At 34.8% G+C, this 23,763-nt stretch overlaps 3 protein-coding genes across 3 annotated transcripts in view; 2 read left to right on the top strand and 1 right to left on the bottom strand.

Moving 5' to 3' along the window:
* LOC108746172 (TSC22 domain family protein 1) overlaps positions 1 to 10,834 on the top strand; it is a 78,869-nt gene extending 68,035 nt beyond the window's left edge. Inside the window, exons 5-7 of the mRNA XM_018482770.1 lie at positions 7,502 to 7,660; positions 8,711 to 9,059; positions 9,803 to 10,834. Coding sequence (XP_018338272.1) covers positions 7,502 to 7,660; positions 8,711 to 9,059; positions 9,803 to 10,226 — 932 coding nt within the window. The 3' untranslated portion in view covers positions 10,227 to 10,834. The remainder of the gene's footprint in view (positions 1 to 7,501; positions 7,661 to 8,710; positions 9,060 to 9,802) is intronic.
* Positions 10,835 to 19,997: 9,163 nt separating this feature from the next.
* On the top strand, positions 19,998 to 21,686 carry LOC108745979 (queuine tRNA-ribosyltransferase subunit QTRTD1 homolog). Its single transcript, XM_018482429.1, has 6 exons — positions 19,998 to 20,155; positions 20,264 to 20,413; positions 20,494 to 20,958; positions 21,044 to 21,246; positions 21,346 to 21,471; positions 21,539 to 21,686. The coding sequence occupies exons 1-6, from the start codon at positions 20,039 to 20,041 to the stop codon at positions 21,684 to 21,686; spliced, it is 1,209 nt and encodes a 402-aa protein (XP_018337931.1). The 5' UTR covers positions 19,998 to 20,038.
* Positions 21,687 to 21,730: 44 nt separating this feature from the next.
* On the bottom strand, positions 21,731 to 23,510 carry LOC108745996 (ZZ-type zinc finger-containing protein 3). Its single transcript, XM_018482455.1, has 5 exons — positions 22,944 to 23,510; positions 22,721 to 22,877; positions 22,277 to 22,512; positions 22,086 to 22,208; positions 21,731 to 22,012 (listed from the first exon to the last, which is right to left on the bottom strand). Exons 1-5 carry the CDS (start codon positions 23,340 to 23,342, stop codon positions 21,761 to 21,763), a joined length of 1,167 nt encoding a protein of 388 aa, XP_018337957.1. The 5' UTR covers positions 23,343 to 23,510; the 3' UTR covers positions 21,731 to 21,760.
* Positions 23,511 to 23,763: the final 253 nt, after the last annotated feature.

Raw genomic sequence — 23,763 nt, 5'->3', positions numbered from 1 at the left:
TTGCGATATGACGCGTACTATTTACGATATTAATTAATTTTATTAACTTGACATTTTCATTACGGCGTTAAGTGTACAAAAGTGTCCTTAACAGACTGGCAACAGACTGGGATTCAATAATGCTATTTTCTTTAAAGTTAGCTGCGTTTCAGGCAGACGCATCGTATCTAGAAGTTTGCGTACTTGTGACTGTTAAATTCAATTACATTGCTCAAACTTAGCAGTCATAATACTGTAATTATATACATTATTAATTATATACACAAACATTTGCGTCTGAAACAACTAACTTCAAGCGAAAAGATGTTATTGAATCCTAGTAACGTAAAATATTAAATAAACTATCTCATGTTGATCTCTTATTGCGTGAGCTAAAATAGAGTATCGTCTATAGTACGTTTATAATACTTTGTACGATCCCGAAAAAATGGGGCAACAATTGAATCGATAAACGTGATACTTCGAAAACGTGAGACACGCTCTTAAGGTACCGTGTATCAAGAAATAAACCTCTCTAGTTCGTGTTCACGGAGGTAAGCTCACGATGTCGTCTCACCTACGACAAAGTCATGGTTTCATACGGTGAAAGGACTAGAACGAAAAGAGTGAACTCCGCATTGCGCGGAGATCTCATACAAACAGAGTACAAGAACATGTGCATGCACTGCAGTGGGTTGACGACGTGTGACGATGGACACGTTGGCGTGAAAAGAAAAGAGAGCAACACCGCATCATGGCATCGATTGGAGTTTAATTAGTTCGCATAATGCAAACCGCTCACAGCGATACAAACCGTGCATCCGTGTGCTGCATGTTCTCTGACGTACTTAAAGGATATAACCGAGCGATACGATGCGATGCGACGTGATGCGATGTGACGCGACGGACGGATGGCTGCGGCTGGGCGACATTAGACACGACGAAACGTGTCTAATTAACTTTCTGATTTAAAATCAGCCGCGGCACGATACGATCGACGAGCGAACGGCGGCAGACGTGAAAAGACGATGAGCGAGCGGAAAGACAGAAGAGGATACTGCCTGGGATGTAGGGATCACCCGAATTAATTATATATAATCCGACACTCGTTTCATTGAACCTCTTGAATCTCTATCGGATTTTCGTGACGTGATTTGTGCCAACCTTAGACTAAAATCTAACAATAAAATCTAAAACTATCTCGATTACAAACCATCACTTAAGAGTTTATTTTGATACGATTTAAAATATATGTGGAACATATTAAAAAGATATTCGTATCAAACTTTAAAATATTTAAAAACAGAGATGAACATTTTTTTTAAATTATCAATATTTTTTATTATCGCATTCTTTCGTACTATAAGCATTTAAAAAAATATGTAAGCAGGAAGAATATATTCTGAAAATTTTATTTCATAATTGAACCAAAGTAAAAATTTTTGATAATGACAACATTATTAATTTTTATTTCCTTCGCATAAAAATAATCGTTCAAGGTGGTTCCACGTGGAGCAATTTGAATTTGCAACCCGCATGAACGCGTAATTTCATCGTTCTCGCCCCAGGGACGAATTCTCTAGTCCGATTTTAGAACGGATAACTGCTAAGAGAGGCACAAACAACCAAGATACAATTACACGTTAAGACGGAGTGATTTATTACTACCTCTCTTAAAACAATAAGGTCTGTTAATCGCGTAATAATATGTAGAAGAGAAAATTTCTCAATACAATCAAACAAAATAAAATTCTAGTGTTGTAAAGAATAAAGAGATCTTATAGTGATTTTAATGTCCATAAACGACTTACTTTCCGATAGCAAGAGTAAGACCTTGCAAAAATGTTGATTTTAAAATAAAATGTAGGTGTGTAAATATATGTACACACAAAATATATGTATCTTATTCAAAAAATGTTTTCAAAAGTCTACTATCAAAGATCTAATGTCATCACTATAATCAAACAATTTATGCGCAGAATATCGCATGATTGACTTATATATTTTAATTGCGTATTCTTATAAAGATTAAATGTAATTAAAAATTATAATACGAAAATATCAATTAACTTCTGAGTAAAAATTAATATACTAAAATACAGTATTCGCGCGTTTATTTCTAGGTAAGAGTAATAAATAAAATAATAAATAATGAATCATTTACCTCATGGTTGCTCCGTTGACACCTGATGTCTCCCAGGTCTGCTCTTCCTCTCCAATTCCTTCGTTGCACACACAACACTCGCGGGAACATAATTAATTATCGCGCGACACTCCCGAACTTAATTGTACGCGACGCGTAATTCGTGAAATATGCGAGAAATTATTATTAAACGATCGGTATGTTACGGTTATTTTAATCACTCGTGTTGGCATGTTGACACTGTTGCCAGATCATTGCTCCATTTTTTCAACCTGAAAGTAATTACCAAATCACGTGTAAGTCAACAGATAATTTTACGTGTGTCTTTATAAAAGTAATATTATTACAATAAAGAAAGTTTACACGAATTTAACTTCCATTTGTTTTTGCTTTTATTCCAAATTTTATTACAAATGAATAAATCGCGTGAATGTTTTGTACAGGTAACTAATCTAATATTGATGTATCGCGTAATATTATGTATTTTCAAGTTGAAACGGATAAATCACTTGTAGATAAATAACACTTGCATTTTTTAGTATAATAGTTATTGGACAGTTATTTTGTATTAATTCTGTCTAGTAATTGAAAAGTAAAACTAGAATCCCAATCAAGATGAAACACATCGTATTGAAAACCACAGACAATAAATCGATTACACAGTATTTTAATTAATAATAATCTATATTAATACTAGATAATAATTGGGCAGATCTTTACGCAAATTGCACATATTTGTACCAGGAAAACTGTTTCAGCCATTGAATAAAACTCTATCAAATTCTTATCCATTTCTTACGCAATATTGTTACAACTAATGAGAATACAGTAAACAGTAACTGAATGGAGATTTAAGAAAATTGCATACATTTCTATCAGGGTGTTGTTAAAGAAATGATTAATTATATGGACAATAAACCGATAATTTAACATTTCTCTCTTTTATCGCTATCGCTAAGATCCTTATTTAAAGTGAATAAATACGCGTGAGAATTGCTTTGATATCTCAATATGTTTATGAATAATTACTCGCGAAAATTAATTATTCGCGTAGACTTGTAATGATTCAAAGAGAATAGCGTTTCGAGAAAATATACCGAACAGCCCACACTGCTACTTGCTGGTTCAAGTGCTGTCGCAGGAATGATAACGGCCCGGTAATACCTACGTGCTACGCAGCGATACACAAACATCAGCGGTTAAGGTCACGCGCCAATGATGTGTACGTGTGTGTGTGTGTGTGTGTGTTACTCCAAAATAATTAATTCTTCATAATATAAATTTAAACGGTCGATCATAATTTTATATCTCTTCAGGATTCAAAACTTTCAAAACTTCGTTGCGCGAATATAAGCAAGCACGTTTTCGATAATTAATCTTCAGAATAGGCCCCTCAGGTATTACTATATAATTATAGAACACTTCGTATTTGCATGTGTTTTATAATGGAAGTCAATTAATTTAATTTATAATAAATATTTTGTATCTACTCTTTAGGTTCGTATTTATTAACGTATCAATATTACGTTTTCTTTATAGGCTATCTATTCACTGGAAATGTTTTAATGTTGCCAGTATTTCTTTCAAGTATGCATATGTGTAATTTTAGAATTATAAAAACTAACAAATTCGCAATTTAAATCAATAATGCGCCTAACTAAATGTTCACCCAGAGCTTAAAAAACATAGCTTTATCATGCCGACAATTTATAAGATTATAGATAATTGAATATCCTGTCGGGCAAAAAATAAATTAGTAAAAGTTCGTTAATAGTACATTCTTCCATGCATAAGAATTGCTTTAAGTGCCACCGGATGAGCAGTGCGTTAATGGACGGCTGAAAGAGGTTGCTTTCGCGCAAAAAAGAACGAAGGGTCCATTCCATACACGTTAAATTGCTGTGCGATCCTCCGGATACAATGACGATCGAAGAGTCGAGTAGAAAAGGTGAATCGAATCCGTTAATCGGCTTATCGCACGTCGACTGGAACGATATTTTGGATGAATCGATGTATAATACGTCAAAGAACCAAGATGTTATATGCTCAACACGTACAATTTTATTGACGCGCGATCATATTTAGAATCTTTTGTCATATAAATCGAAATTTTATATCACAAGTTCATTACAACAGTTTCATTAAATTACACGACTAGATTAATAATACACGAGTCACATATGTATAATTAATTAAATGAAGAGAATAACTTGGCTATAAATATTTATACTGTATAAAACAATACTTTTATAACCTTTTACTCCTTTCATTGCAATTTCAAGTAGACTTAGTTTTTTTATTAAAATTTTAATTAATTTTAGTATTTTAATTGATTTCATTTTAGATTTTTAACAATTCTTAATATTAAATAATAATTAAAAATGTGTAACAGAAAAAATTTATTAAACCTTATTCCAAGCGAAGATTCATTCTAAACCTTTTTAAAGAATTTTAAATATTCTGAAAAATAATAGGTATATTATACATACTATATGTTTCTAAAAAGAAATAATAAAAATCTTTTTTCTAATATATTTCTAAAATATACATATTTAATCTAAAATGTTCACTGTATTTAAACAATGAGGAAAGTATCTAAATGACTTATATGAATATAATTTTCGAAGAAAAATCATAATAAATTATATTAATTCTTGTCGCACGATATCTTACACGTGACACAACAGCAATAGGAGGCAGGAAATGAGTTCTACGCAAGCCTTTAGCTATCTGATCGTGACGAAAGAGCGTAACATTTGCCCCCCGTCGTCACGACATGTTCTCCAACGCCACACTTTTCATGTATCGCTCAATTAATATTCTATCTGAAAACAGATATGCTACAGGTGACGGTATGAAAGTCTCGAAGAACGAACGGATTCGATTATTTAAATTCATTCAAAAGATAAAAACTATGTTGTAATCACGCAAGTGAGATGAACATCCAAAGCTACCTACATATGCGCGAATATATTTTCGCTGCTAATTCCTCAACTGTAATTTGCTTATTGCAGATTATAGTTGAGCAAGACTATCCTATATTTTTTTATGTTATCGTTATATTATTGTAATAAAGTTAGGTAAGGTGGTATAATTTTGAACATGGTACAGTTCTAAATGAAATAAGATTTAAATCTAATTTTTAAAGTTCACATTTGAATTTTTCTGCTTTTGGTATCCTTCAGTATTCTCCATACAACGAGAGAGTTCAACTTGAAAAATTGAATTTAAATTTGATTTCGTTCAAAATTGTACCATGTTTAAAGTTGTACCACCTTACCCTATATATATGCTGTGACAATAATACAAACACTAATAGCTTGCTATCTTTTAGTTAAAAGTATTTGGTGAGAAACAAAATATTATTTTATACATATCAGGTAGTGATTCTTGTTAAAAAAAAAAACGAGAAATTTAATGAGAAAAAATAAAAAAATCTATTAAGATATTGAACATAAAAAAAAAAAATAGAACGCATCGTTGTATGTAAGAATCGAGTAAAATTAATGGAGAAGGAAAAATGATCAGAAATTTGCTTTGAGTGATAAGAAACGTGTTACGGTACATATAATATAATCGAGTCGGAATTTTGTCACACTGGTTAAATCGCAACGAGAACTGGTTCAATACCGTTGCGAAATGACAGGAGGATAAATTGTCGTGTGCCTGATCCATTTCCGCAATAAGCAGATTAGTAGCGGAATGTTAAATCGCAAATTGTAATCGTGCTCAAGATTAATGTACTGTTATTAAATAAATGCGATTATGCATTTTCATTTGGAACATTAATCGATGACATCGAGCAAACTGGCAGCATTAAACAGAATAGTCACGCGTAATTGTAGAGATATAACGGATTTCCCTCTTTATTATTACTACTCTAATCGCGTCAGATTGAGGCAGTAATAAAAGGGTACAAAATATGCTATACCGGTTCGAGCTAATGGCTTTTTAACGAAGCTAGGCTCTACGGAAATAGAATATCTAGGATCATAAATTGTACAACGAACTGAGTAATCTGTTAGTCAACTATTTGACAAGAAAATCATAAAATAATTATAAATAAAATAAAACCTTTCAATTTTATGCATGTGAAAGAGAAAAAACTAAATATCTTTATTATTCAAAAATCTTAGTCTTCAGGAACTAAATATTTTTATTTTTCAAAGATCATTCAGTCAATAAATAAGTAAGAGAGAAATTTAAAGATTTGATTAATCGGTGAAAACAAGCTTCGAAATATCTTATATCTTCTTTCTTAAAAATGTTGGAAGCGAAAGTAATCATTTATAGAAATAATATGGCTGTAGGGCAAATAGATAGGATGAAAAAATTACGAGCGTATTAAAGTTATCAATCGTCAGAGTTTCATGAAAACGTAAGGCGGCGAAAGTGCGCTCGAGTCGAGTAATCAACGATTTCTAACGCATCAATCATTTCATTAAGAAGCTTGTTATTACGATCACTCTCGCGATCAGAGCAGTTTCTTCAGAGAAGTATAAGTAAAACAGTATCCTGCACACCTTTCATCGAGGATTACGAATCAGTTTAAAAGTATATCCGAGAATAACGTCTTACGAATCAGAGGTTCTTTATATCCCGACGAGTGACACCGACGCGCTTTTCAGAATAGGCGAGAGGTCTTCGAGATATAATAGGAATTAGGAGAAATACATAACACATCATTTTCACGGTGAAAGCGACAGAGAAAAAAAGTAGAATACGGAAAGAGAACGAGATTCCTATAATCTCATTTTTTTTTACCTCCGCAGCACTCTTATGAGTCCACTTACCGCTGCGGCGGCACTTCTGATCCACGAATTTCGAGATCCTTTCTCGCGTCTCTTCCATTCTCCGCCCCTCTCGCCCACTCTTCTTTTTCTCTCCCCTATTCCGGTTCAACCACCCGCCCCACCCTCTGATACGCTACAACCCTCGGTGCGATTCTATGAAGGCCCATGACAGGCTCACAATAAGGCCGTTCAGAAGACAGCCGGGTTTTTTTTTCTCTATACGCGAGCGCACGTCATAATGCGGTGATTCGGGTTCGGTCGCCGTTCTACTCATATATATGGGGGCAGTTATTTATATTTGCGCATGGGGTGTATATACGTGCACGTGGGGCCGTAAACGTATCGGAATTCAGGGCCAACCTCACCTGGCACTTCACGTGCTTCGGCGCGAGAAACGCGTCCCGTGGATTCAAGCGGATCAAGCGAAACGCTCTCTGTAATCGAACGAAGGGCGATGATGCCCTGAGAAAATGGGAACTAGATTGAAACCTGAGCTAAGCGACTTTCGCATTGACGCGCCAACGAATTTTTCCGGAGCAATGAGTAACGTGTGTATGATGAGTCTTCCTTCCTTTTTCTGTTCCAGCGAGCTGCTGCGGTGTCGGCGTGGAGGATTCGAGCGTGCCCGATGCCGGCGGGCCTGCGGGGGCGGGTGGTACCGGCGGCGGGGTGGCTGTCATACCCGATCGTCCGCCTCTCGAATTAGACAAATTACCGCCTTATCACGACGTAGCGCCTAGTCCCGGTGAGTGTTATTACACTGTGAGACGCCTGCTGTTCGCGACGCTTCTCATACATATGCGTACGCGCCGTCGAGAGAGATCATTGAGAAATGGCCGCTCGTTACTCGCATGTTCCCGTCACGTTACATGTATTGCGATCGCGAGCGCGGTAGCACCGGCTCTCACTAACTGTACGTCTCATTTTGTTCGCGAAAGAAAGTTAAAGCTTATAGAACCGGATCTCGCGCGACTTGTTCTCAACGATGGTTTCAACTAGCTCTGCGAAATCTCTTATATTATGAAACAAACTCATACCTTGTAATAAGACGTTGCTAAACAAAATATTGAATGCATGAAGAAAAAGAATGAAAATGAGCCCATAAATCAAGCGTAGCTGATAGTTGATAATTACACGGAAAGATCGATTTTGCTCAAGTATTTAAAAATTTAGATCTGAAAATTAGATAGAGATCTGAAAATAATTTTGTTGGATCATCAAAATAATTATGTAGGAAACTCAAGTATGATGTGCAATAGTACAAAAAGTTTTAACATTCTAGCAACCAATTTGAGTAGCCTGTGTTATTATTTTAATAGTCCAACCAAATCATTTTCAGATCTGTATCTATGACTAAATTTTTAGATATACTTAAGCAAAAAGATCCTTCGCTCTTTCCGTGTAATCTTTCAGAAAGAAATTAAATTCGTGTGTTTGAAAAATAAATACTTGACTGATTGATAAAACAATTTATTTTTTTAAAAAACACAATTATCTTTTTTCATCTCTTATTTGTTTAGATAAAATCACATTAGGCTTACTCGTAGATTTATTGTTTTTATCGTTAGCTAAACTTCTTGCACGATTCATCTTTCCTCTCTTTTTTTTCACGAAGAAACGAAAAGAAACAGAAAAAAGATGAATTGTCCAGGAAATTCAACTGAACAGAACAGACTCATCTTTAAGACCGCATGTCGCAGTGATTGTTCTTTTATCATTAACATGCTGCCAAGATACGTTAAGAAAATATACTAATCAGCATGGGTCTCAAGTTGTGGATGAAATCGAACTTTAGGGCACAACGTGTGGTCGTGGCTGGGCTCTCGACGAGGCGGTGGCACCCCGGGAGTCGTCACGACGCCGCTCTCCCTTCCTCAGCACCGACGGGCGATGAATCTCCCAGTCGAGAATCACTACACCCACATGCAAACCGACGAAGCTCTGTACGCGGAACTGGACTCGCAGGCCGCGAGCTACGCGAGCGATCTACAGTTACAAATGAGAGGAAGCTCGACGTACGGTACGACTTCCGGCGGTCAGGACGACGAATATCACGAACTGGACGCCGCCAGATTACATCGTCATTACGGAGGTAGCGACGGATCGCTGCAGACAGATACACTTCGTACTCGACACAGTAAAAGGTAAATCAAATGCTTCCGGATTTATAGAAGTTATTAAATACACGAAAAGAACGACTTTATTTTTACAAAGTACCTAAAAATTTAGCTACATAAATAATTTCAAAAATAATTTTATTGAACCATCAAAACAATTACGTAGAAATCTCAAGTATAATGAGCAATATGCTGCAAAAAGTTTTGACATTTTAGCAATCAGCTTGAACGTCTTACATTATTATTTTAATGGTCCAATAAAATTAATTTCAGAGCTATATATATCTAGGTTAAATTTTTAGATACTTGAGCAAAACCGTACAAGAAGAACGTGTGTGTTGGTCGTCTTAAATAAAAGAATTACATTAGAAACATTAAATTAATGAATTTAAATTTTAAAGAGATAAAGAAATTGATTATCGTTATATCCATAAAATTGTTATTAGAAAAAAATATTTGTTAATTGACTTTTTTAAATCGATTAATGAGGTAGCATAGCGATCTCGAAATCGGAAGTCAGTAATCATACGCAACGGTCTATCGTTTCTCGACTTCCTAGATCGATAACGAGCTCAATACTGACTTTGTTCTGGCAACGCCTTCTAAGAGAGCTTAATTGCCCGTTCTAACAACACGCTCATCCGACACGCGTCACCGCGTAATCGCCAGTTATTGATACGCTCGATACCCCTTACGTATGTTAATGGCACATTCCAGTCGAATAATCATCCAATGATTACCCAGAGTCTCATCTTATCGACTACTTCCAGGATACAAGAGCCAGACTACGAGATGTACGAGAATGGACCGTCAACGCCAGTGCCACCGGGTCAACATCAACATCATCATCGCCATCATCATCACCACAACCATCACCATCATCATCAGGAATTGAGGATCGGTAGCAGAAATAGTGAGCACCCATCGTACCAGAACACGGCCTACACCGGAAGTGACGCCGAACCGGATGGACCAACGCTAAGCAGTGCTCCCAGCAGTGCCTATTATAGCGATCTCAGCTCGAATTCGACGAACCAGCAGATGCCGACAGCGACAGCACCGTCTGCAACAGCAACGACGACGACGACGATAGCAACGACAACAAACTTGCATTTAAATCCACAGAATCTGGACACGCCGCAGTACAGACTAGCGGCAATCAACGAAAATACAGTGCCTTCGGATTATATTTAAAAGATGATCCTTTCAAAACGAGTGACGAGAAGTTTGGAATAGACAATTATATCGATATGCGTTCGCTTTGTTTGTGAACGAGGAGAGTCTTTGCGTAGTATTTATAATTTAGATCGAGCAAGTCCATATAATAAAAAGTAGGAATGAACGGAGATCAGTGGGGACGAAAGTGTGAAATCTTTCGTCACTGTCGTCGTGACTCGAAAGTTTCTTCAAGACAGTGTTTTACGGTGCTCAGTTTTAAGTTTTGTCCGTACAAGAGGAATTGAAAAAAATCACGTTTGGTAAAAGTGTTGTTTAACCGGCGGATGTATCGGAGACCGGTTCCGAATGAAATGAATTTCTTGCTCAGTAACGCTCTACTTACTCCTTTGTCGCCACACTTTGTGGTCCTGTTAAGACAATCGACTTTTGAGACACGCGAATCGACGGATCAAGCGACGCGAATCGATCGGCATCGCGGCGCGTTCTCCTTTGCTTTTACGTGCTAATAAAATACTAGGTATTCAACGTCTTGATACTTTTTTAACAATGTAAGACAAGCGGAAGATAAACCGGTTGACAGGTAAGTGACCGGAGAAAATCATGCCGACGGAATTAATACACAATTAAGCACTATTTTCATGAAGTCAACAAAACCTCTACTCTCCGTTGGAGTGAAGTCTCACTCCACTCTTAAAAAAAAAGTAAAAAGTTTGCACTCTCGAATAAGATTTTCGCTCCTTTTTTTTTTTAAGTGAGATTCACTCCAAGAAAAGGAGTGGGAGTGTCTTTTCTTTTGGAATGAATCTCACTCCGAAAAAAAAAGAATAAAAATCTATCATTTTTATTCAATTTTTTTTCAATAGTGGCAGCATTTTAACTCTTTTAATTTAGAGAGTATGATCTTGATAAAAATAATCGATATTGCTAGCCATCATAACCACAACTGAACGCGCAATTACGTTCGTTCGAATATCGATAAATTTATGTGTTCACTTTTGTCTAAGATGGCACTCGGATATTTTGAGTATCTTACAGTATCGGCTCAGGCGTGACGTTCGATTTCCACTCGGTAAACGTAAAGCAAAAACGTAATGATACCGCGCACGAAGAATCGCGCGTTGCGGTTTCCAATCAGTAATAACACGTTGAGATATAAATTGATGCCGCCCCGACGTTCCTGCGAAAGTCAACCAGTACTAGGCGAAAAAAATGGACCCCCATTATTTCTGCCACCGTTCATGTCAATCAGAGAAGGGGAAGCGAAATTTCAGACCTACATTATGTGAGTGATCGGCGGCAACGCATAAAACATCGTTCTGTTCAAATTACTGCAACTACATTGATGGGATAAGATTGCATATAGCAAAAGCAACCTTGCATTAAATTTGATAGTTCATGTAAGAAATAAAAATGACGTGAATTGTAATGAATTGAAAATGAAGTTGGAAATTGGGAAATTGCGGTAAACAATTTCGACATTTTCGGTAAGAAAAAAAATCGATTTTAAATTGACCACAAAGTTCCGATTAACAAATATAAAGCAATAAGAAATAAAGTGATTTATACGTATCTTAACTGCTGCACAGAAGCAAACTTGGGCGCGTCCTACGCAAGATTCTGACACCATTAGAGGGTTAATTCGGAATCTAATCGGGTATTTTCATGAGTATGATTGTAGACATTACCGAGAGGAGAAGCCGCACGGCAGATTTGAAATGCCTACACGATACGAATGAAATAAAGTCGTTTTGAAGAGCAGGTGCCCCGTAATTTGACGTTCGGGGTTGCCAGTCAGCCCTCGGCAACATCCGTTTGCGTTCTCTAAGCGTCCGCCGCCGCCGCCGCCGCCTCGGCGTTCTCAGCCAGCATCCTTCCATGCTTGCCGCGCGCAAATGAGGTCTCGTTTTCACGTGCGTGCCTCGATTATGGAAAATTGCAGAATTCCGTGCCATGAAGCCGGCGGATCATGCTCAGCAAAATACGTACGATATTCGCACGAAATATCTTAGCGAGCATTTTATTATATTATTTTCTGTCTTTTATTCTATATACAAGGGATGGAATGGACAGCGCACAATACAGCGACCGACACACACACACACAGATGGTATTTTTTAATGACTAAAATTAATGGACTGCTTGTTACGTCTATATACTTCGTTGACTTCCTTAACTTCGTTGTCTGATTCGTGTGCTAAAGTAATCAGGACAATAAAAGTATTTCTTTTTTAGCGGGAGACGGAAGACACGCATTACGGCAAATAAAGTTTAATGCTCACAATAAAATTGTCTTCGTGACCTTGTCGTGTAATAAATTGTGGGAAATATTTCTGGTAATAGTGAATATAATAGTATACGAAATTCGTTCGAGAAATTGTATTCGCATATCACGCGAGGGATTATCGTTCAAGCACTAAATAAGTTTCTGTCGTTCTGTCTTGGCGATGTATCAGTTTCAATCGTTCATCAGTTTATCGATTCCTGATCGACGGCGGAATTAATTCGTCTCGCTCGATTCGGCGGGGAATCGTTTAATCGTCGCCGTCGTGTTTTCTTAATTACCTTTCCAAGCGAAGCCGATTGTTCCTCGCGTCGAGACACGAACCCCACGAGAAGACGCGTCTTTTCTCGCTTCGCCTCGGGATTCTTCACGTCATTCATTCCTTTAACTCATCTGTACTCACGCACACATATACGTACAATCGACCGAACATTCTTCGAAAACATACCCATTCGAGAATACTCTCGCGCTCACTTAACGTGTCTCACTGTACGTACTATATGTAAGAAAATAACTTTAGAACCACTTGATTCTCCAAGTTACTGCGCGCTCACCTGAGGAAAATGCGAATAAAGGAAATTCTATTATTGGAAATTGTCTTCTTCATAAAGAGCAATAAAGCTCGCTATCAAATAATTGATACAATGTGAATTTATTTTTGTTAGTTGAAAATGTATGCGATTGTCTTGTTACTTTTCATGTTGATTCCTATTGTATAATAAACGAACACTCAAAGAAAGACATAATGGATAGCAACTATAAATATAGGTGATAATTATACAAGTTTTATTTGTGGAATTAATTCACACAGTTGAATAAACTATTTTATAATTACTATAACTGTAAAATAGTTTATTCAACTTTTTTTTCATACGTGTACATTAATTCTCATATAAAATTCATATAAAATTCTTATATAATTATAATTGTCACCTTTATAGTCGCTACCGTTATTTTTCTCTAAGTAAATGACATGTCGCGTCCTAAATATTCCGATATTTTTCATTTTTCGGAGAGGAAGTTCTGCATGTGCTATAAATATCTATAATCTGTAACTCGTTATCTCTTCCGATTAATTAAAGAAACAAAATGTGTTGAACATTGCCCTTGAAAACGATTTTTTAAGACTGATTATTATTTCCGAAATGATCGAAACACATGAAAGTATCGAGACACATAGCCAGGAGGTGTATGCAACGCGAGCGTCCAACAATACAGACGCAACAAAGCGTTCCTTCTGTGGATACGCTATAATTAATCGTGCCCTCGCGGCCACAATGGCGGCAGAGAGAGCCTGAACGACTCTCGGTACTGCATTGTAGCGCCAAAAAAAATATAATATCTCGACCGCACTACGTCGGTCCGAGCCCGGATAATCCTTATCACGGTCGTGTTACGTGAGAACGTATCATGGAATACGTTTAATTAAGGCCCATCTCATTTCTCTTTGCGCGCAAGTTGCTTCTGCATCTGCATCGCGCATCGGAACTCCTAGGAGGCTCGCGTGTTTACGGATAATTTCAAGTCGCAATCTGGAAGACCGCTATTCGCATCTCTCATAATCCGCGCGTCTAGGTAGATTAACTCGGTCGTGTCTACTTATCGTGGAAAATCTCCTAACGATATTGCTCTTCGTTGTGATAAGATAGATGCGAAATCCGCAAACCATCGTGTGTGTTAATCTATCTCGCGTAATGTGAAAATATCAAGTCTCTTATATATAATACTTGCTATTTACCATCTGGACGATCACTTTAAATCGCGCGAGTACAAACCATCCTGCTCACTGTAAGTTATCAAACATTTTTTTTTTCAGTTTTGCTACTTCTGCTTTATAGAGATATTCTATATCCGCAATAGCATTGAAGTTTAGATCAAACTTCGGGTTTTTATGTAACCCATTAAAATTAACATTTTAAACTTTGTACGAGATATTAAAAAAAAAAGCATAAATCGCTATTTTTTTATGAGACAATAAACATAATAAGAAGACTGAAGTTTTCTATTATTATTAGTGATTTATGATAGACGACTTGATGATCTAATGATAATAATATAATGCAAATTGGAAGTTTTTTTGAATGATTGTATTTCACAATTATATTGTACTCTAAGCGTCTATTAAGCGTTATGTAATCATCAAATTTACATCAAGAAATGTTCGCGAATAAAGATCAGGTTTCAATGCAAAAAATGAAAGTACAAAATAATGATCACATCCGCCCCATATAACCGGCTTAACTTCGCTTGGCGCGTTTAAGCAAGAAGAACGCATGTCGTTCGAAAAACGCACACGCAGAATTTCTGAGGAGATTTTCGAGCCGATCGACGTCGCTTAACGATCGTGAGAATTCACGCGACTGAATTCTTGCAAATTTCTCTCGAGCCGGGCTCCCTTTTACAATATCTTTTCGTATTAGGATAGCTCGCACGGGATTCGACGGACATCTCAGAACGATCATAAGGATGGCCCTGGGCCCGCCCTGGTCGGACGTACCGCATGTTCGGACCATGGGATATATAAATTATACATGTAAATATACGAGCGGCCGGCTCGAGAGATCGAACTGTGAGATATCGAGAGATGTGTTGGCGATTCCCGCACCTTTCTCTCCCTTCATAGATCCCTCCTTGCCCCTCAAACCAGAGTTCGCACACATATATGCGCATGCAGGCAAAAATGCACGCACTACATGTCGAATGTTTCTGTTGTTCTTCGCGAATCGCGGGATATTATTTTTATCCTACGCATGTTTCATTGGTGATGTCGATTTCGATTATGAATTGCAAAGATCTTAAGAATTCTACGAATTGGAACACACACGTACATTTCATCTTCTTTCATAAAAAAAATTAGCACAAACAGAATCAATGATGTAAAAGTATCTCTCCTATTGATAAGCTATAAGTATAGTTCAATTAAATCACTATTTTCTCAGATTGAATACACGTAGAAAAGAAAACTTAATCAATTTTACACTTTTGTTAACATTCATTTTGTAATCTTCATTTTTAATATGCAATGATTTCGGACATTTTTCACCTTTTTCATTTTTATTAATTTTATGATCTAACAATAAGAATAAAATTGCATGAAGTCTCATGTTTAATTTTGAATTGCATATTAAAAGGTGAAATCAGCTTTATAATCAGAGAATATATCTTTTATGCAAATAATGAGTAAAATTAGTATTAAGTATAATTCAACAACTATGAATAATTATGGAAATCATATGTGTTGTTATTTATTTAACTGCGAATGTCTTTTGAGCATTTCTTCCTTATTTTACGTAGAAATAATATAACTTGTGATTCTACAAACAATATAAGCAAATGCGGAAATATCAAAAAGATAATTTTTTTTCTTTTTAAAATCATAATCATAATTCGGCAAATATATAAGGATATTAGTACAGACTATTAAAAATTGGAATTAATTAAAATACTTTTATATCAATAATAAATTATCAATGTTTCACATAAAAATAAAAGAAATCTTTTTGTCGTGGGTTCTTTAAAAGAGTTTAAATTTCGCGAAATTTCATCATAATGTAAAAATGTTGCATTCTTGCAAACTTAAACCAATGCAAAATATGAAATTTCATCATAGGGATTGTATAGATCGCGAGCGTGCTTGTATTGTTAACCTATGACCTAATCGCTCTAGTTTTATAATTATTCTTCTCAACGAAATATTTTAAAGATCGCGGTAAAGCATTGCACTGCAATATTGCCGATCTTGACCGCGATCATTGATCCGTGCTATTAATTATTAGTTACCGCTAGCAATTCATTCCACGCGCATGCACGTATTGCAAGTGCCTTATGTCGCAACAAGCCTGATTATGCACATATCTAGTTGTACTTTGAACACAGTCAATGTCAACATATCGAACGAGTCACTGTGCGTCTTATGTCATAATTGCGAGACTTTAAGTATGAATGATGTGTAAGAGAAATCGTTAATCACTTTACTTTAATGAATAATTATTCAGTCAGCAAACGCGCGCGAAAGTTGCAACGATTTCTTACACGTAACGTATTGATGTAACGAATGCATGTGTCTTATGTTAAATATCTCTACAGCTCTTGTAAATTTTATTAAATTCACATATTGTATATATACATATTGTAAATTATACGCGTAATTAAATTAGACATTCCGCTGTACGTGGCGGCAATCAATTGTATTAATATTAAGTAGCGCAAGCAAAGTGCCGGCCGCAATGAGATCCGATTATGTAAAAATGATTAGCCATTGAAAAATTTGAACTAAGAATCTATTTCTGCAAACGAGTATCTAAGAAATATCACTTCAAAATTTCAATTCATTAACATGACGTGAAAAGAAATAATTTTGTATTTTAATATACAAATATATCGCGGAAAAATTTTATCAATCGGCCGGTACATTTTCCATGTGCGCTATACAAACGTTCCTGCGATTATTGTACAAATTGTCGACATCATGTATTGTGTAACATTTCAACACGTCATTTAGAAAACATGAAAATTAGAAAAGCATATTATTATATCTTATTTCATAATTTCAAAGTATGAAAAGATGTGTTAAAGCGAAAGTAAAACATTTTGTAACTAGCACGAATTAATAATTGATACCCAACGAAATAGAATTTATTACAATCGTCATTGCCCATAGGATACATATGAAATTTACATAACACATTCAATTTTATAAATTAATTTTTATACTTTTTTGTATATTATTTATTCTTTGATAATACTTTCTTTTGAATTTTAAACGTTAAAAAATTTTTTATATTATTATTTACTATTTACATTGCAATAAAATTTACTCTTCAAAATAAATAATTGAATAAAGAAAATTATCGCAAAATTTGTCGTTCAATAATTTATTTTAAAATAATATGCAAAAATGCTGAAATTTTTTTATTTCATATGTATCCCGTTAATAACAGAACATTCAACATTTCTTGCCTGAGAAAAAGTTACAATGGAAAATTTAGAAGATGTAATGTTGTGAAATTTTATATATTGTGATAAAACTTGCCGATAGGTAGATACCCTATATGCTACCCTATTATAGTTCGCATATCGGATACTTCCGAAAAAAGTCAGTACATATGTCAGTAAAATATTATAAGCAAAGCGATATCACTGGCAGAAATCTAGTATCGATGAAAGGAAGATACATAGCGAATATTAAATGGATTTTCTCCTTCTTTTTTCGCGATGTTGTAGGTATCATTCGAGTTCTAATTTCACGCGAGAAGAAACTATTCATAATCCTTGAAGATGAAATATAGAAATAATGTTGTTCTGATTGCCTATTCATACACTGACGAAGGCGCATGCCGGCAATCGCCCGCAGGCAGAAATTTCGAATCAGTGTTTTATATAGATATGTGTATTTGTAACTTTCTTTCACCTCTGCTAAAACCTGCCATACTAATAAAATCATTAGATTTTGTTAGAAAAAAAATGTGAACATGTCGATCATTTTCTTGCGATTAAATTGCAAACAATAATAATTTTCAACGTCTTTTCGAGGGTCCGTCCCAATGTAAATTACATATTTAGCACAAATTGTATATAAGATCACAAATTGTAAAGAAACGCATTATTTTATTATTGTATATACTGTAATCTAAGATTATAATCGAGATTGTAATCTTTGAAATTTGGAATTGTACAGCACAAATAAAGAACTATTTCATGATACGTGTATCAACCTTTTCCTAGCATAATCTGTTTCCTAGTAATGAAATATATTAATTAGAAAGATGAAATGTGTGTGTAAATATAATAAATGAGAAATTCAAATCGTAAAAATTTTAAGAGAGAGAAATAGGGAGAGAGAGAGAAAATAAGACAAATCACAGTGTTACACATATATATATATCAAGACATTCTTTAATAATTTCTGCAAGAAATTATATCACTTTATCAATTATAATATTACTTAATCAATTATTTATTATCTAGTTAATTAAAATAAAAATAATATAACATCAAAATTATTTCGTATATTCAACATAAATGTTATGTATTATGTGTTTTTTAATATTATATTTATATCAATAATTGACGAAGTGATATAATTTCTTATGGAAATAATAAATATTATGTCTTAATTTGTGTCGACTGAGTATAGTTACACTATTTTTTAAATTAATAAATTAAAAAAATTGTTTCTAAGAATTAAATACATTTACCTACAAAAATGTAGAAAAAAAATGCATTTCATTGCATAAATAATTAAGATATACATAATATAATTATTATTACATTTATTTGTGTCTGTATATATCTCGAAATTTATTATTATATTTGTTTTATAAATAATCGTGGCTAATATAACATGGAAGTTATCGCAATCACAACCATTACGTTACTATACGTATTTAAAAATTATCACGTATATATAGTTACTATATATTTAAAAATATCTCTCATATCTCAATTAACTCTATGTGACCAATCTATGGAAAATGACCGGTAATCGAGCAATACTACGATCGCACGAAACTCACTTAATGAGACTGTCGCGCATTTGTATTATATGTGATAATACTGTATCCACGCAATATTTATAGTCTGCTGATATTTCTCTCGATATTATTCGAGCTAATCTGATATCAAAAATGGTAGTAAAGTTCGAAGTACAGTAAATTGTTGTAAGATTGTTAAATTAATGTTATTGTAAAAAGGATAGTTAAAAGTTTATATGAGATATACCTCGTATACTTGGCGACGACTGTGCATGTACCTTCCGGCATCGAGAGCACAATAATAGCAAGTAATAGTGATTATGCAGAATTTGTTTTCGTTCCCACGAACATTTCACGAAACACTCCCGATGATACTCCGCGACACTCATGGCTCTCACACACAAACGCGGCAACGCTTGCCGCGCGATGGAAATTGGCGCGAGAGACAATCAGTTTACCGCTTTTCCATAAAAGCGGAAGAATAATCGCATCTACTGCGTTAACTTTCGCCGCGCGGTAAGCTTTATCGCGTTCTGTTTGTGAGAACCATTACTTTTAAAATTATAACGATCGCGAAAAATTTTTAAACATTCCGTGATCCGCCACATATTGCGCATCAGTGGTGCCAATCCACTTCGCTTGCAGCACGTGAACAGCGTCATCTGTCGGCGGCCTGGCGTGACTGGTAGAACCGCGAATTTTGCAGTATTTTGCTGCTCTTTGCTCTCTCTCTCTCTCTCTCTCTCTCTCTCTCTCTCTCTCTCTCTCTCATTTCTCATTCTCCCATGTGTTCGAGAAGATTGTATCGAGGTTATGTTCTATTCACATGTTATAAAACAAATTAATTTCTACATAGATATATATATCTTTTTAAATAATTGTCCCCATTAATTAATATTAATTAAATAAAAAATATATTAAACATATTAAATTAATTAATAAATGTGCTAGTGAAAATAAATTTAACAATATCTATATTTATTATATAGTATTCATCAATTATTTATTTATATCGTGTGTGTGAGAAACTAGCAGAGAAAAGGAAAGTCCATAAAATAAATTATAATAAAACAATGAAATTTTTCACTGACTCTGTAGCACGTTGTGCTGCAAGAATCGGTACATTAAGTGGATTTGAAAGGTTGCCAAATATTTCTTTTGAAACACCTTTACTTCTTATTTATACCAAGGTATGAAATGAAAAATTCTTCTGTTTTATAATTGTGTATCGTTTTTTTTTACAACATAAAAACATACAACAAAAATTTATCTATTTTAATTTACAACATAATTTTTAGGGTGGCAGTGTACCACATTTGACAAAGGATGTCTTTAAAACTCTAACAACGGAAGAGCAGCTATTAATTGTCTCGCTTCCCTCAACCATGTTGATGACTGATGTTATCAAAGAGCTAGACACTTCTTTTGGTGATTTTGTTAGTATGAAGGTATGGCAGAAATAAAATTATTGGATTAACAATATGCATTGAAGTTTCGTTATACTGATTATTAAATAATTTGATTGCAGGAATATATAAATTTTTTATCAATACATGATCCTGCCTATACTACGAACTCTGGCTTTCAGCAGTTAGATACTATTTCTGTCTGGTCCAGAACAGGAAGAATCGTTGTTTCGGCTAATAAATATATGGAAATGGTGCAAGCGTATAAACCAGATCTATATGTTGCTCTATGTGATGGAGATACAAATATTAATAGCCGTGCGAAACGAATATCAAAGGCAGTACTTCGAAGTAAAACTTTATTAGAACAATGTTTAGATATCCATCTACAATCGGATATTTTGAAATCGAAAGGAATATTAGGACCAGTAGAGGGTGGTTATAACTTGCAAGCTAGGAAAGAATCCATAGATTATCTAAAAGATAAGCCTTTGGCAGGATTTGTAATAGATGGATTACATAATAATGGGCCAGATGTACAGAATATTTCATCAGAACAAATTAAACAAGTAGTACAATATACCATCGTAAGTACATTTTTAATTTAAAAAATTATACGACTTATATGATCCAAAATATTTTAATATGCTGTAATTATGTTATATTTTATAGAACTTGCTGCCTAACGATAAAATGAGAATATCAATGGGTTGTTGGAATCCAGTTACTGTATTGGATCTCGTTGAATTAGGAGTAGACGTGTTTGATTCGTCCTATCCTTACATAATTACTGAACAATCACAGGCTTTAACTTTCCTGTGTGATAATGATACTTGTGAGAATAATCAGCATGCAATGTCGATAGCAGAAAAGAGGTAAGATAAAAAAATATTTCAAACAAACATATAATACAAAAATATATAAACATAATAATTAAATAATACATGATTTCACACATTTTTTTCTTTTCCTAGATATGCAGACGACTTCTCTCCTATTTGTAAAAAATGCAAGTGTCTTACATGTCAAAATCATACAAGAGCATATATCCATCATTTGCATCATACCAAAGAAATGCTTGCTTTAGTACTTTTAATGATGTACGTATTTATAAAATGATTTAATCACTCTCATATATGATCAATTAACAATTAATGATAATTTCAGACACAATACTCATCATTACCTACAATTCTTCAACCTTATTCGCGATAGTATTAAAAATGGAACATTCAATCAACTTCAAACAAAAATTCGTCAAAAATATGCAACTAGAATATCAACTCTTGAATCTGCTAAATCTATTACTGTATGAGCATTATTTTTAATAAATTATTTTTTACCTTATACTCTTTGCATTGTATTTTATTTGGAAAAATTTTTTTTGGATTATTCAGGCAGAAAATTTGGATCGAGATAATTATAGGGAGAATTACTAAAATTTTGTGGAAAATAATCTAAGTCATAACTTCTAGTACATAGTGGTGGTTTTATGGGAATTAATCTATGGGATGGATCGTGTAAGGGATTTTCTGCCTCCAATTGTGCTATTGCACAATCACCACATAGATCAATTCCATTATGACATTCTGCACAATGCCATCTGGTACCCTTTAAAGGTTCCTCACCACACACTGTACACTGTAGGAAAATATCATTGATAAGCAATAATTCTACCTGTACAAATAGCTGCATGTTAAAAGAATATACGTACTTTGTATCCAACATGTTTGTACACAGGAGAGTCTTGTGCCTTTTCAGCTTTTACTTGCCGCAATAAATTTAGCTGTCTTATCTCAGGACTATCGTCACTTCCTCCATTCAGTGTATCATCCTCCTGAAAAATAATACTGAAGTAACTTTTTCTAATATCTAATATTTTATGTAAAGCAATAATGTGCTTACAGATTCCTCTGCTACAGGCTGTTCTTTACTTTCATCTGATGTATTAAAGGTAATATCTTGATGTGGAAAGAAAGTTGAGCGTTTAAATAAGAACTGATTATTACGCTTATGAATTAAACTTTTCTTGACATCCACTTTTAGCTTAGGTCCTCTGCCAGGTATGGGCAAACCTGCCCTCAAAAGCTTAATAAAGTATTTTTGAACTCTGCTGGATACTTGCTTAGGCGTTCGATTCCCTACAAAAAGAAGCAATTGTAGTATCTTGTTTGCAACATAAGTTATCACTATTCTACAATTACGTAAGCATAGATGTAACTGTAAGTGATTGTAGTTGTAAAAATTGAACCAATCAATTGAATATAAAGAGGAAACTGTGATTTGTTAATTCTTACAACTATAAGCACTTACAGCTAGGCTTATATAATTGTAGAACGAGTTTTATACCTAATGCATTTGCTATCTTGGTCCAACGTCTCATTTCTACTTCCTCTGGTGGATATTCAACTAAAAGTTCCTCGAGTCGCCTTTGCTCTTCCATTGTCCACAACTGATTGAAAGTTTCAGGTTTACTTTCATCGAAGGCACGACCTCTGACTAAGATCTGTAAAATAAAATAACAAAATAGAAAAATTTCTTTCCAAATATACACTTATACATCGATACATACCTTATCATTTTCCTGTTCAATTTTTGGTTGTATCCGAGGTAATACATGTCCATGTCGAGTTTGCGGTCTCATACGTCCATCTGGCAATGCAATGCTGTATTGCGACCAGTCAATATAAGGAATCTCTGGGATCTTCTGCGGACCAGGTAGTTCTGGAAGATCACCGTTTTGCAACTGCGCCACGAATGATATCGGATCCTTCAGTGCTTGGGCACGCACGGACATAAGATTGTCCAAATCTTTTACGGCTTGGACTCTCTGAGCCTGAAGGATAACTATCGTTTTCAGGAAAGCGGTGTAATCTTTGTTACCCTTTAGTGCCAAGTGATCGGATTCGAAGTAGAATTCGTTCTGTTCTTCATTTGAGTCATTCGTGACCTTCACTGTCTCGTCATTCATTTTTTATTTATTCGAATTTGTAATAAACAGAGATACCGCATGAAATATTTGTCGTACAGATCTATAGAACTATAGGCTAGTATAGACTTCCTTTTTCCGTATTCAAACACAGTATTGCACGACACACGCGCCGATTGTAACTTAACCTCGCCTAACCTAACATTTCTCCCGAAGTATCCCGAAGTCTGATTTCGACTCCCGACAGTCCCCGACTACTCCCGAGATCGTAGCGTAGCAATCATAATTTGTAGCTGACGAATATTTCTTGAATTAGCTAAAGAGAAAATGTTTCTAATTCCGTTCTAATTAAACGGCGATCTATCGAACACTTTGTTTAGTACATAAAAAATATAAATTTGAATAGAATAAAACAAATATTGATTTAAACGGAAACGTTCCGCGAAATATATAAACTTCTAAA

Source organism: Trachymyrmex septentrionalis, unplaced genomic scaffold (assembly GCF_001594115.1).
Source record: "Trachymyrmex septentrionalis isolate Tsep2-gDNA-1 unplaced genomic scaffold, Tsep1.0 scaffold16, whole genome shotgun sequence".
Taxonomy (NCBI): domain Eukaryota; kingdom Metazoa; phylum Arthropoda; class Insecta; order Hymenoptera; family Formicidae; genus Trachymyrmex; species Trachymyrmex septentrionalis.
The sequence above is the reverse complement of the archived record's forward strand: the minus strand, read 5'-3'. Positions and strand labels throughout refer to the sequence as shown.

Coding starts and splice junctions, on each gene's coding strand:
- LOC108745979 (XM_018482429.1), top strand. CDS start 20,039: ATGAAATTTTTCACTGACTCTGTAGCACGTTGTGCTGCAAGAATCGGT. Junction 20,156..20,263: donor TACTTCTTATTTATACCAAG/GTATGAAATGAA, acceptor CATAATTTTTAG/GGTGGCAGTGTACCACATTT. Junction 20,414..20,493: donor GTGATTTTGTTAGTATGAAG/GTATGGCAGAAA, acceptor ATTTGATTGCAG/GAATATATAAATTTTTTATC.
- LOC108745996 (XM_018482455.1), bottom strand. CDS start 23,342: ATGAATGACGAGACAGTGAAGGTCACGAATGACTCAAATGAAGAACAG. Junction 22,878..22,943: donor TTGAACAGGAAAATGATAAG/GTATGTATCGAT, acceptor TTTATTTTACAG/ATCTTAGTCAGAGGTCGTGC. Junction 22,013..22,085: donor ACAAACATGTTGGATACAAA/GTACGTATATTC, acceptor ATTTTCCTACAG/TGTACAGTGTGTGGTGAGGA.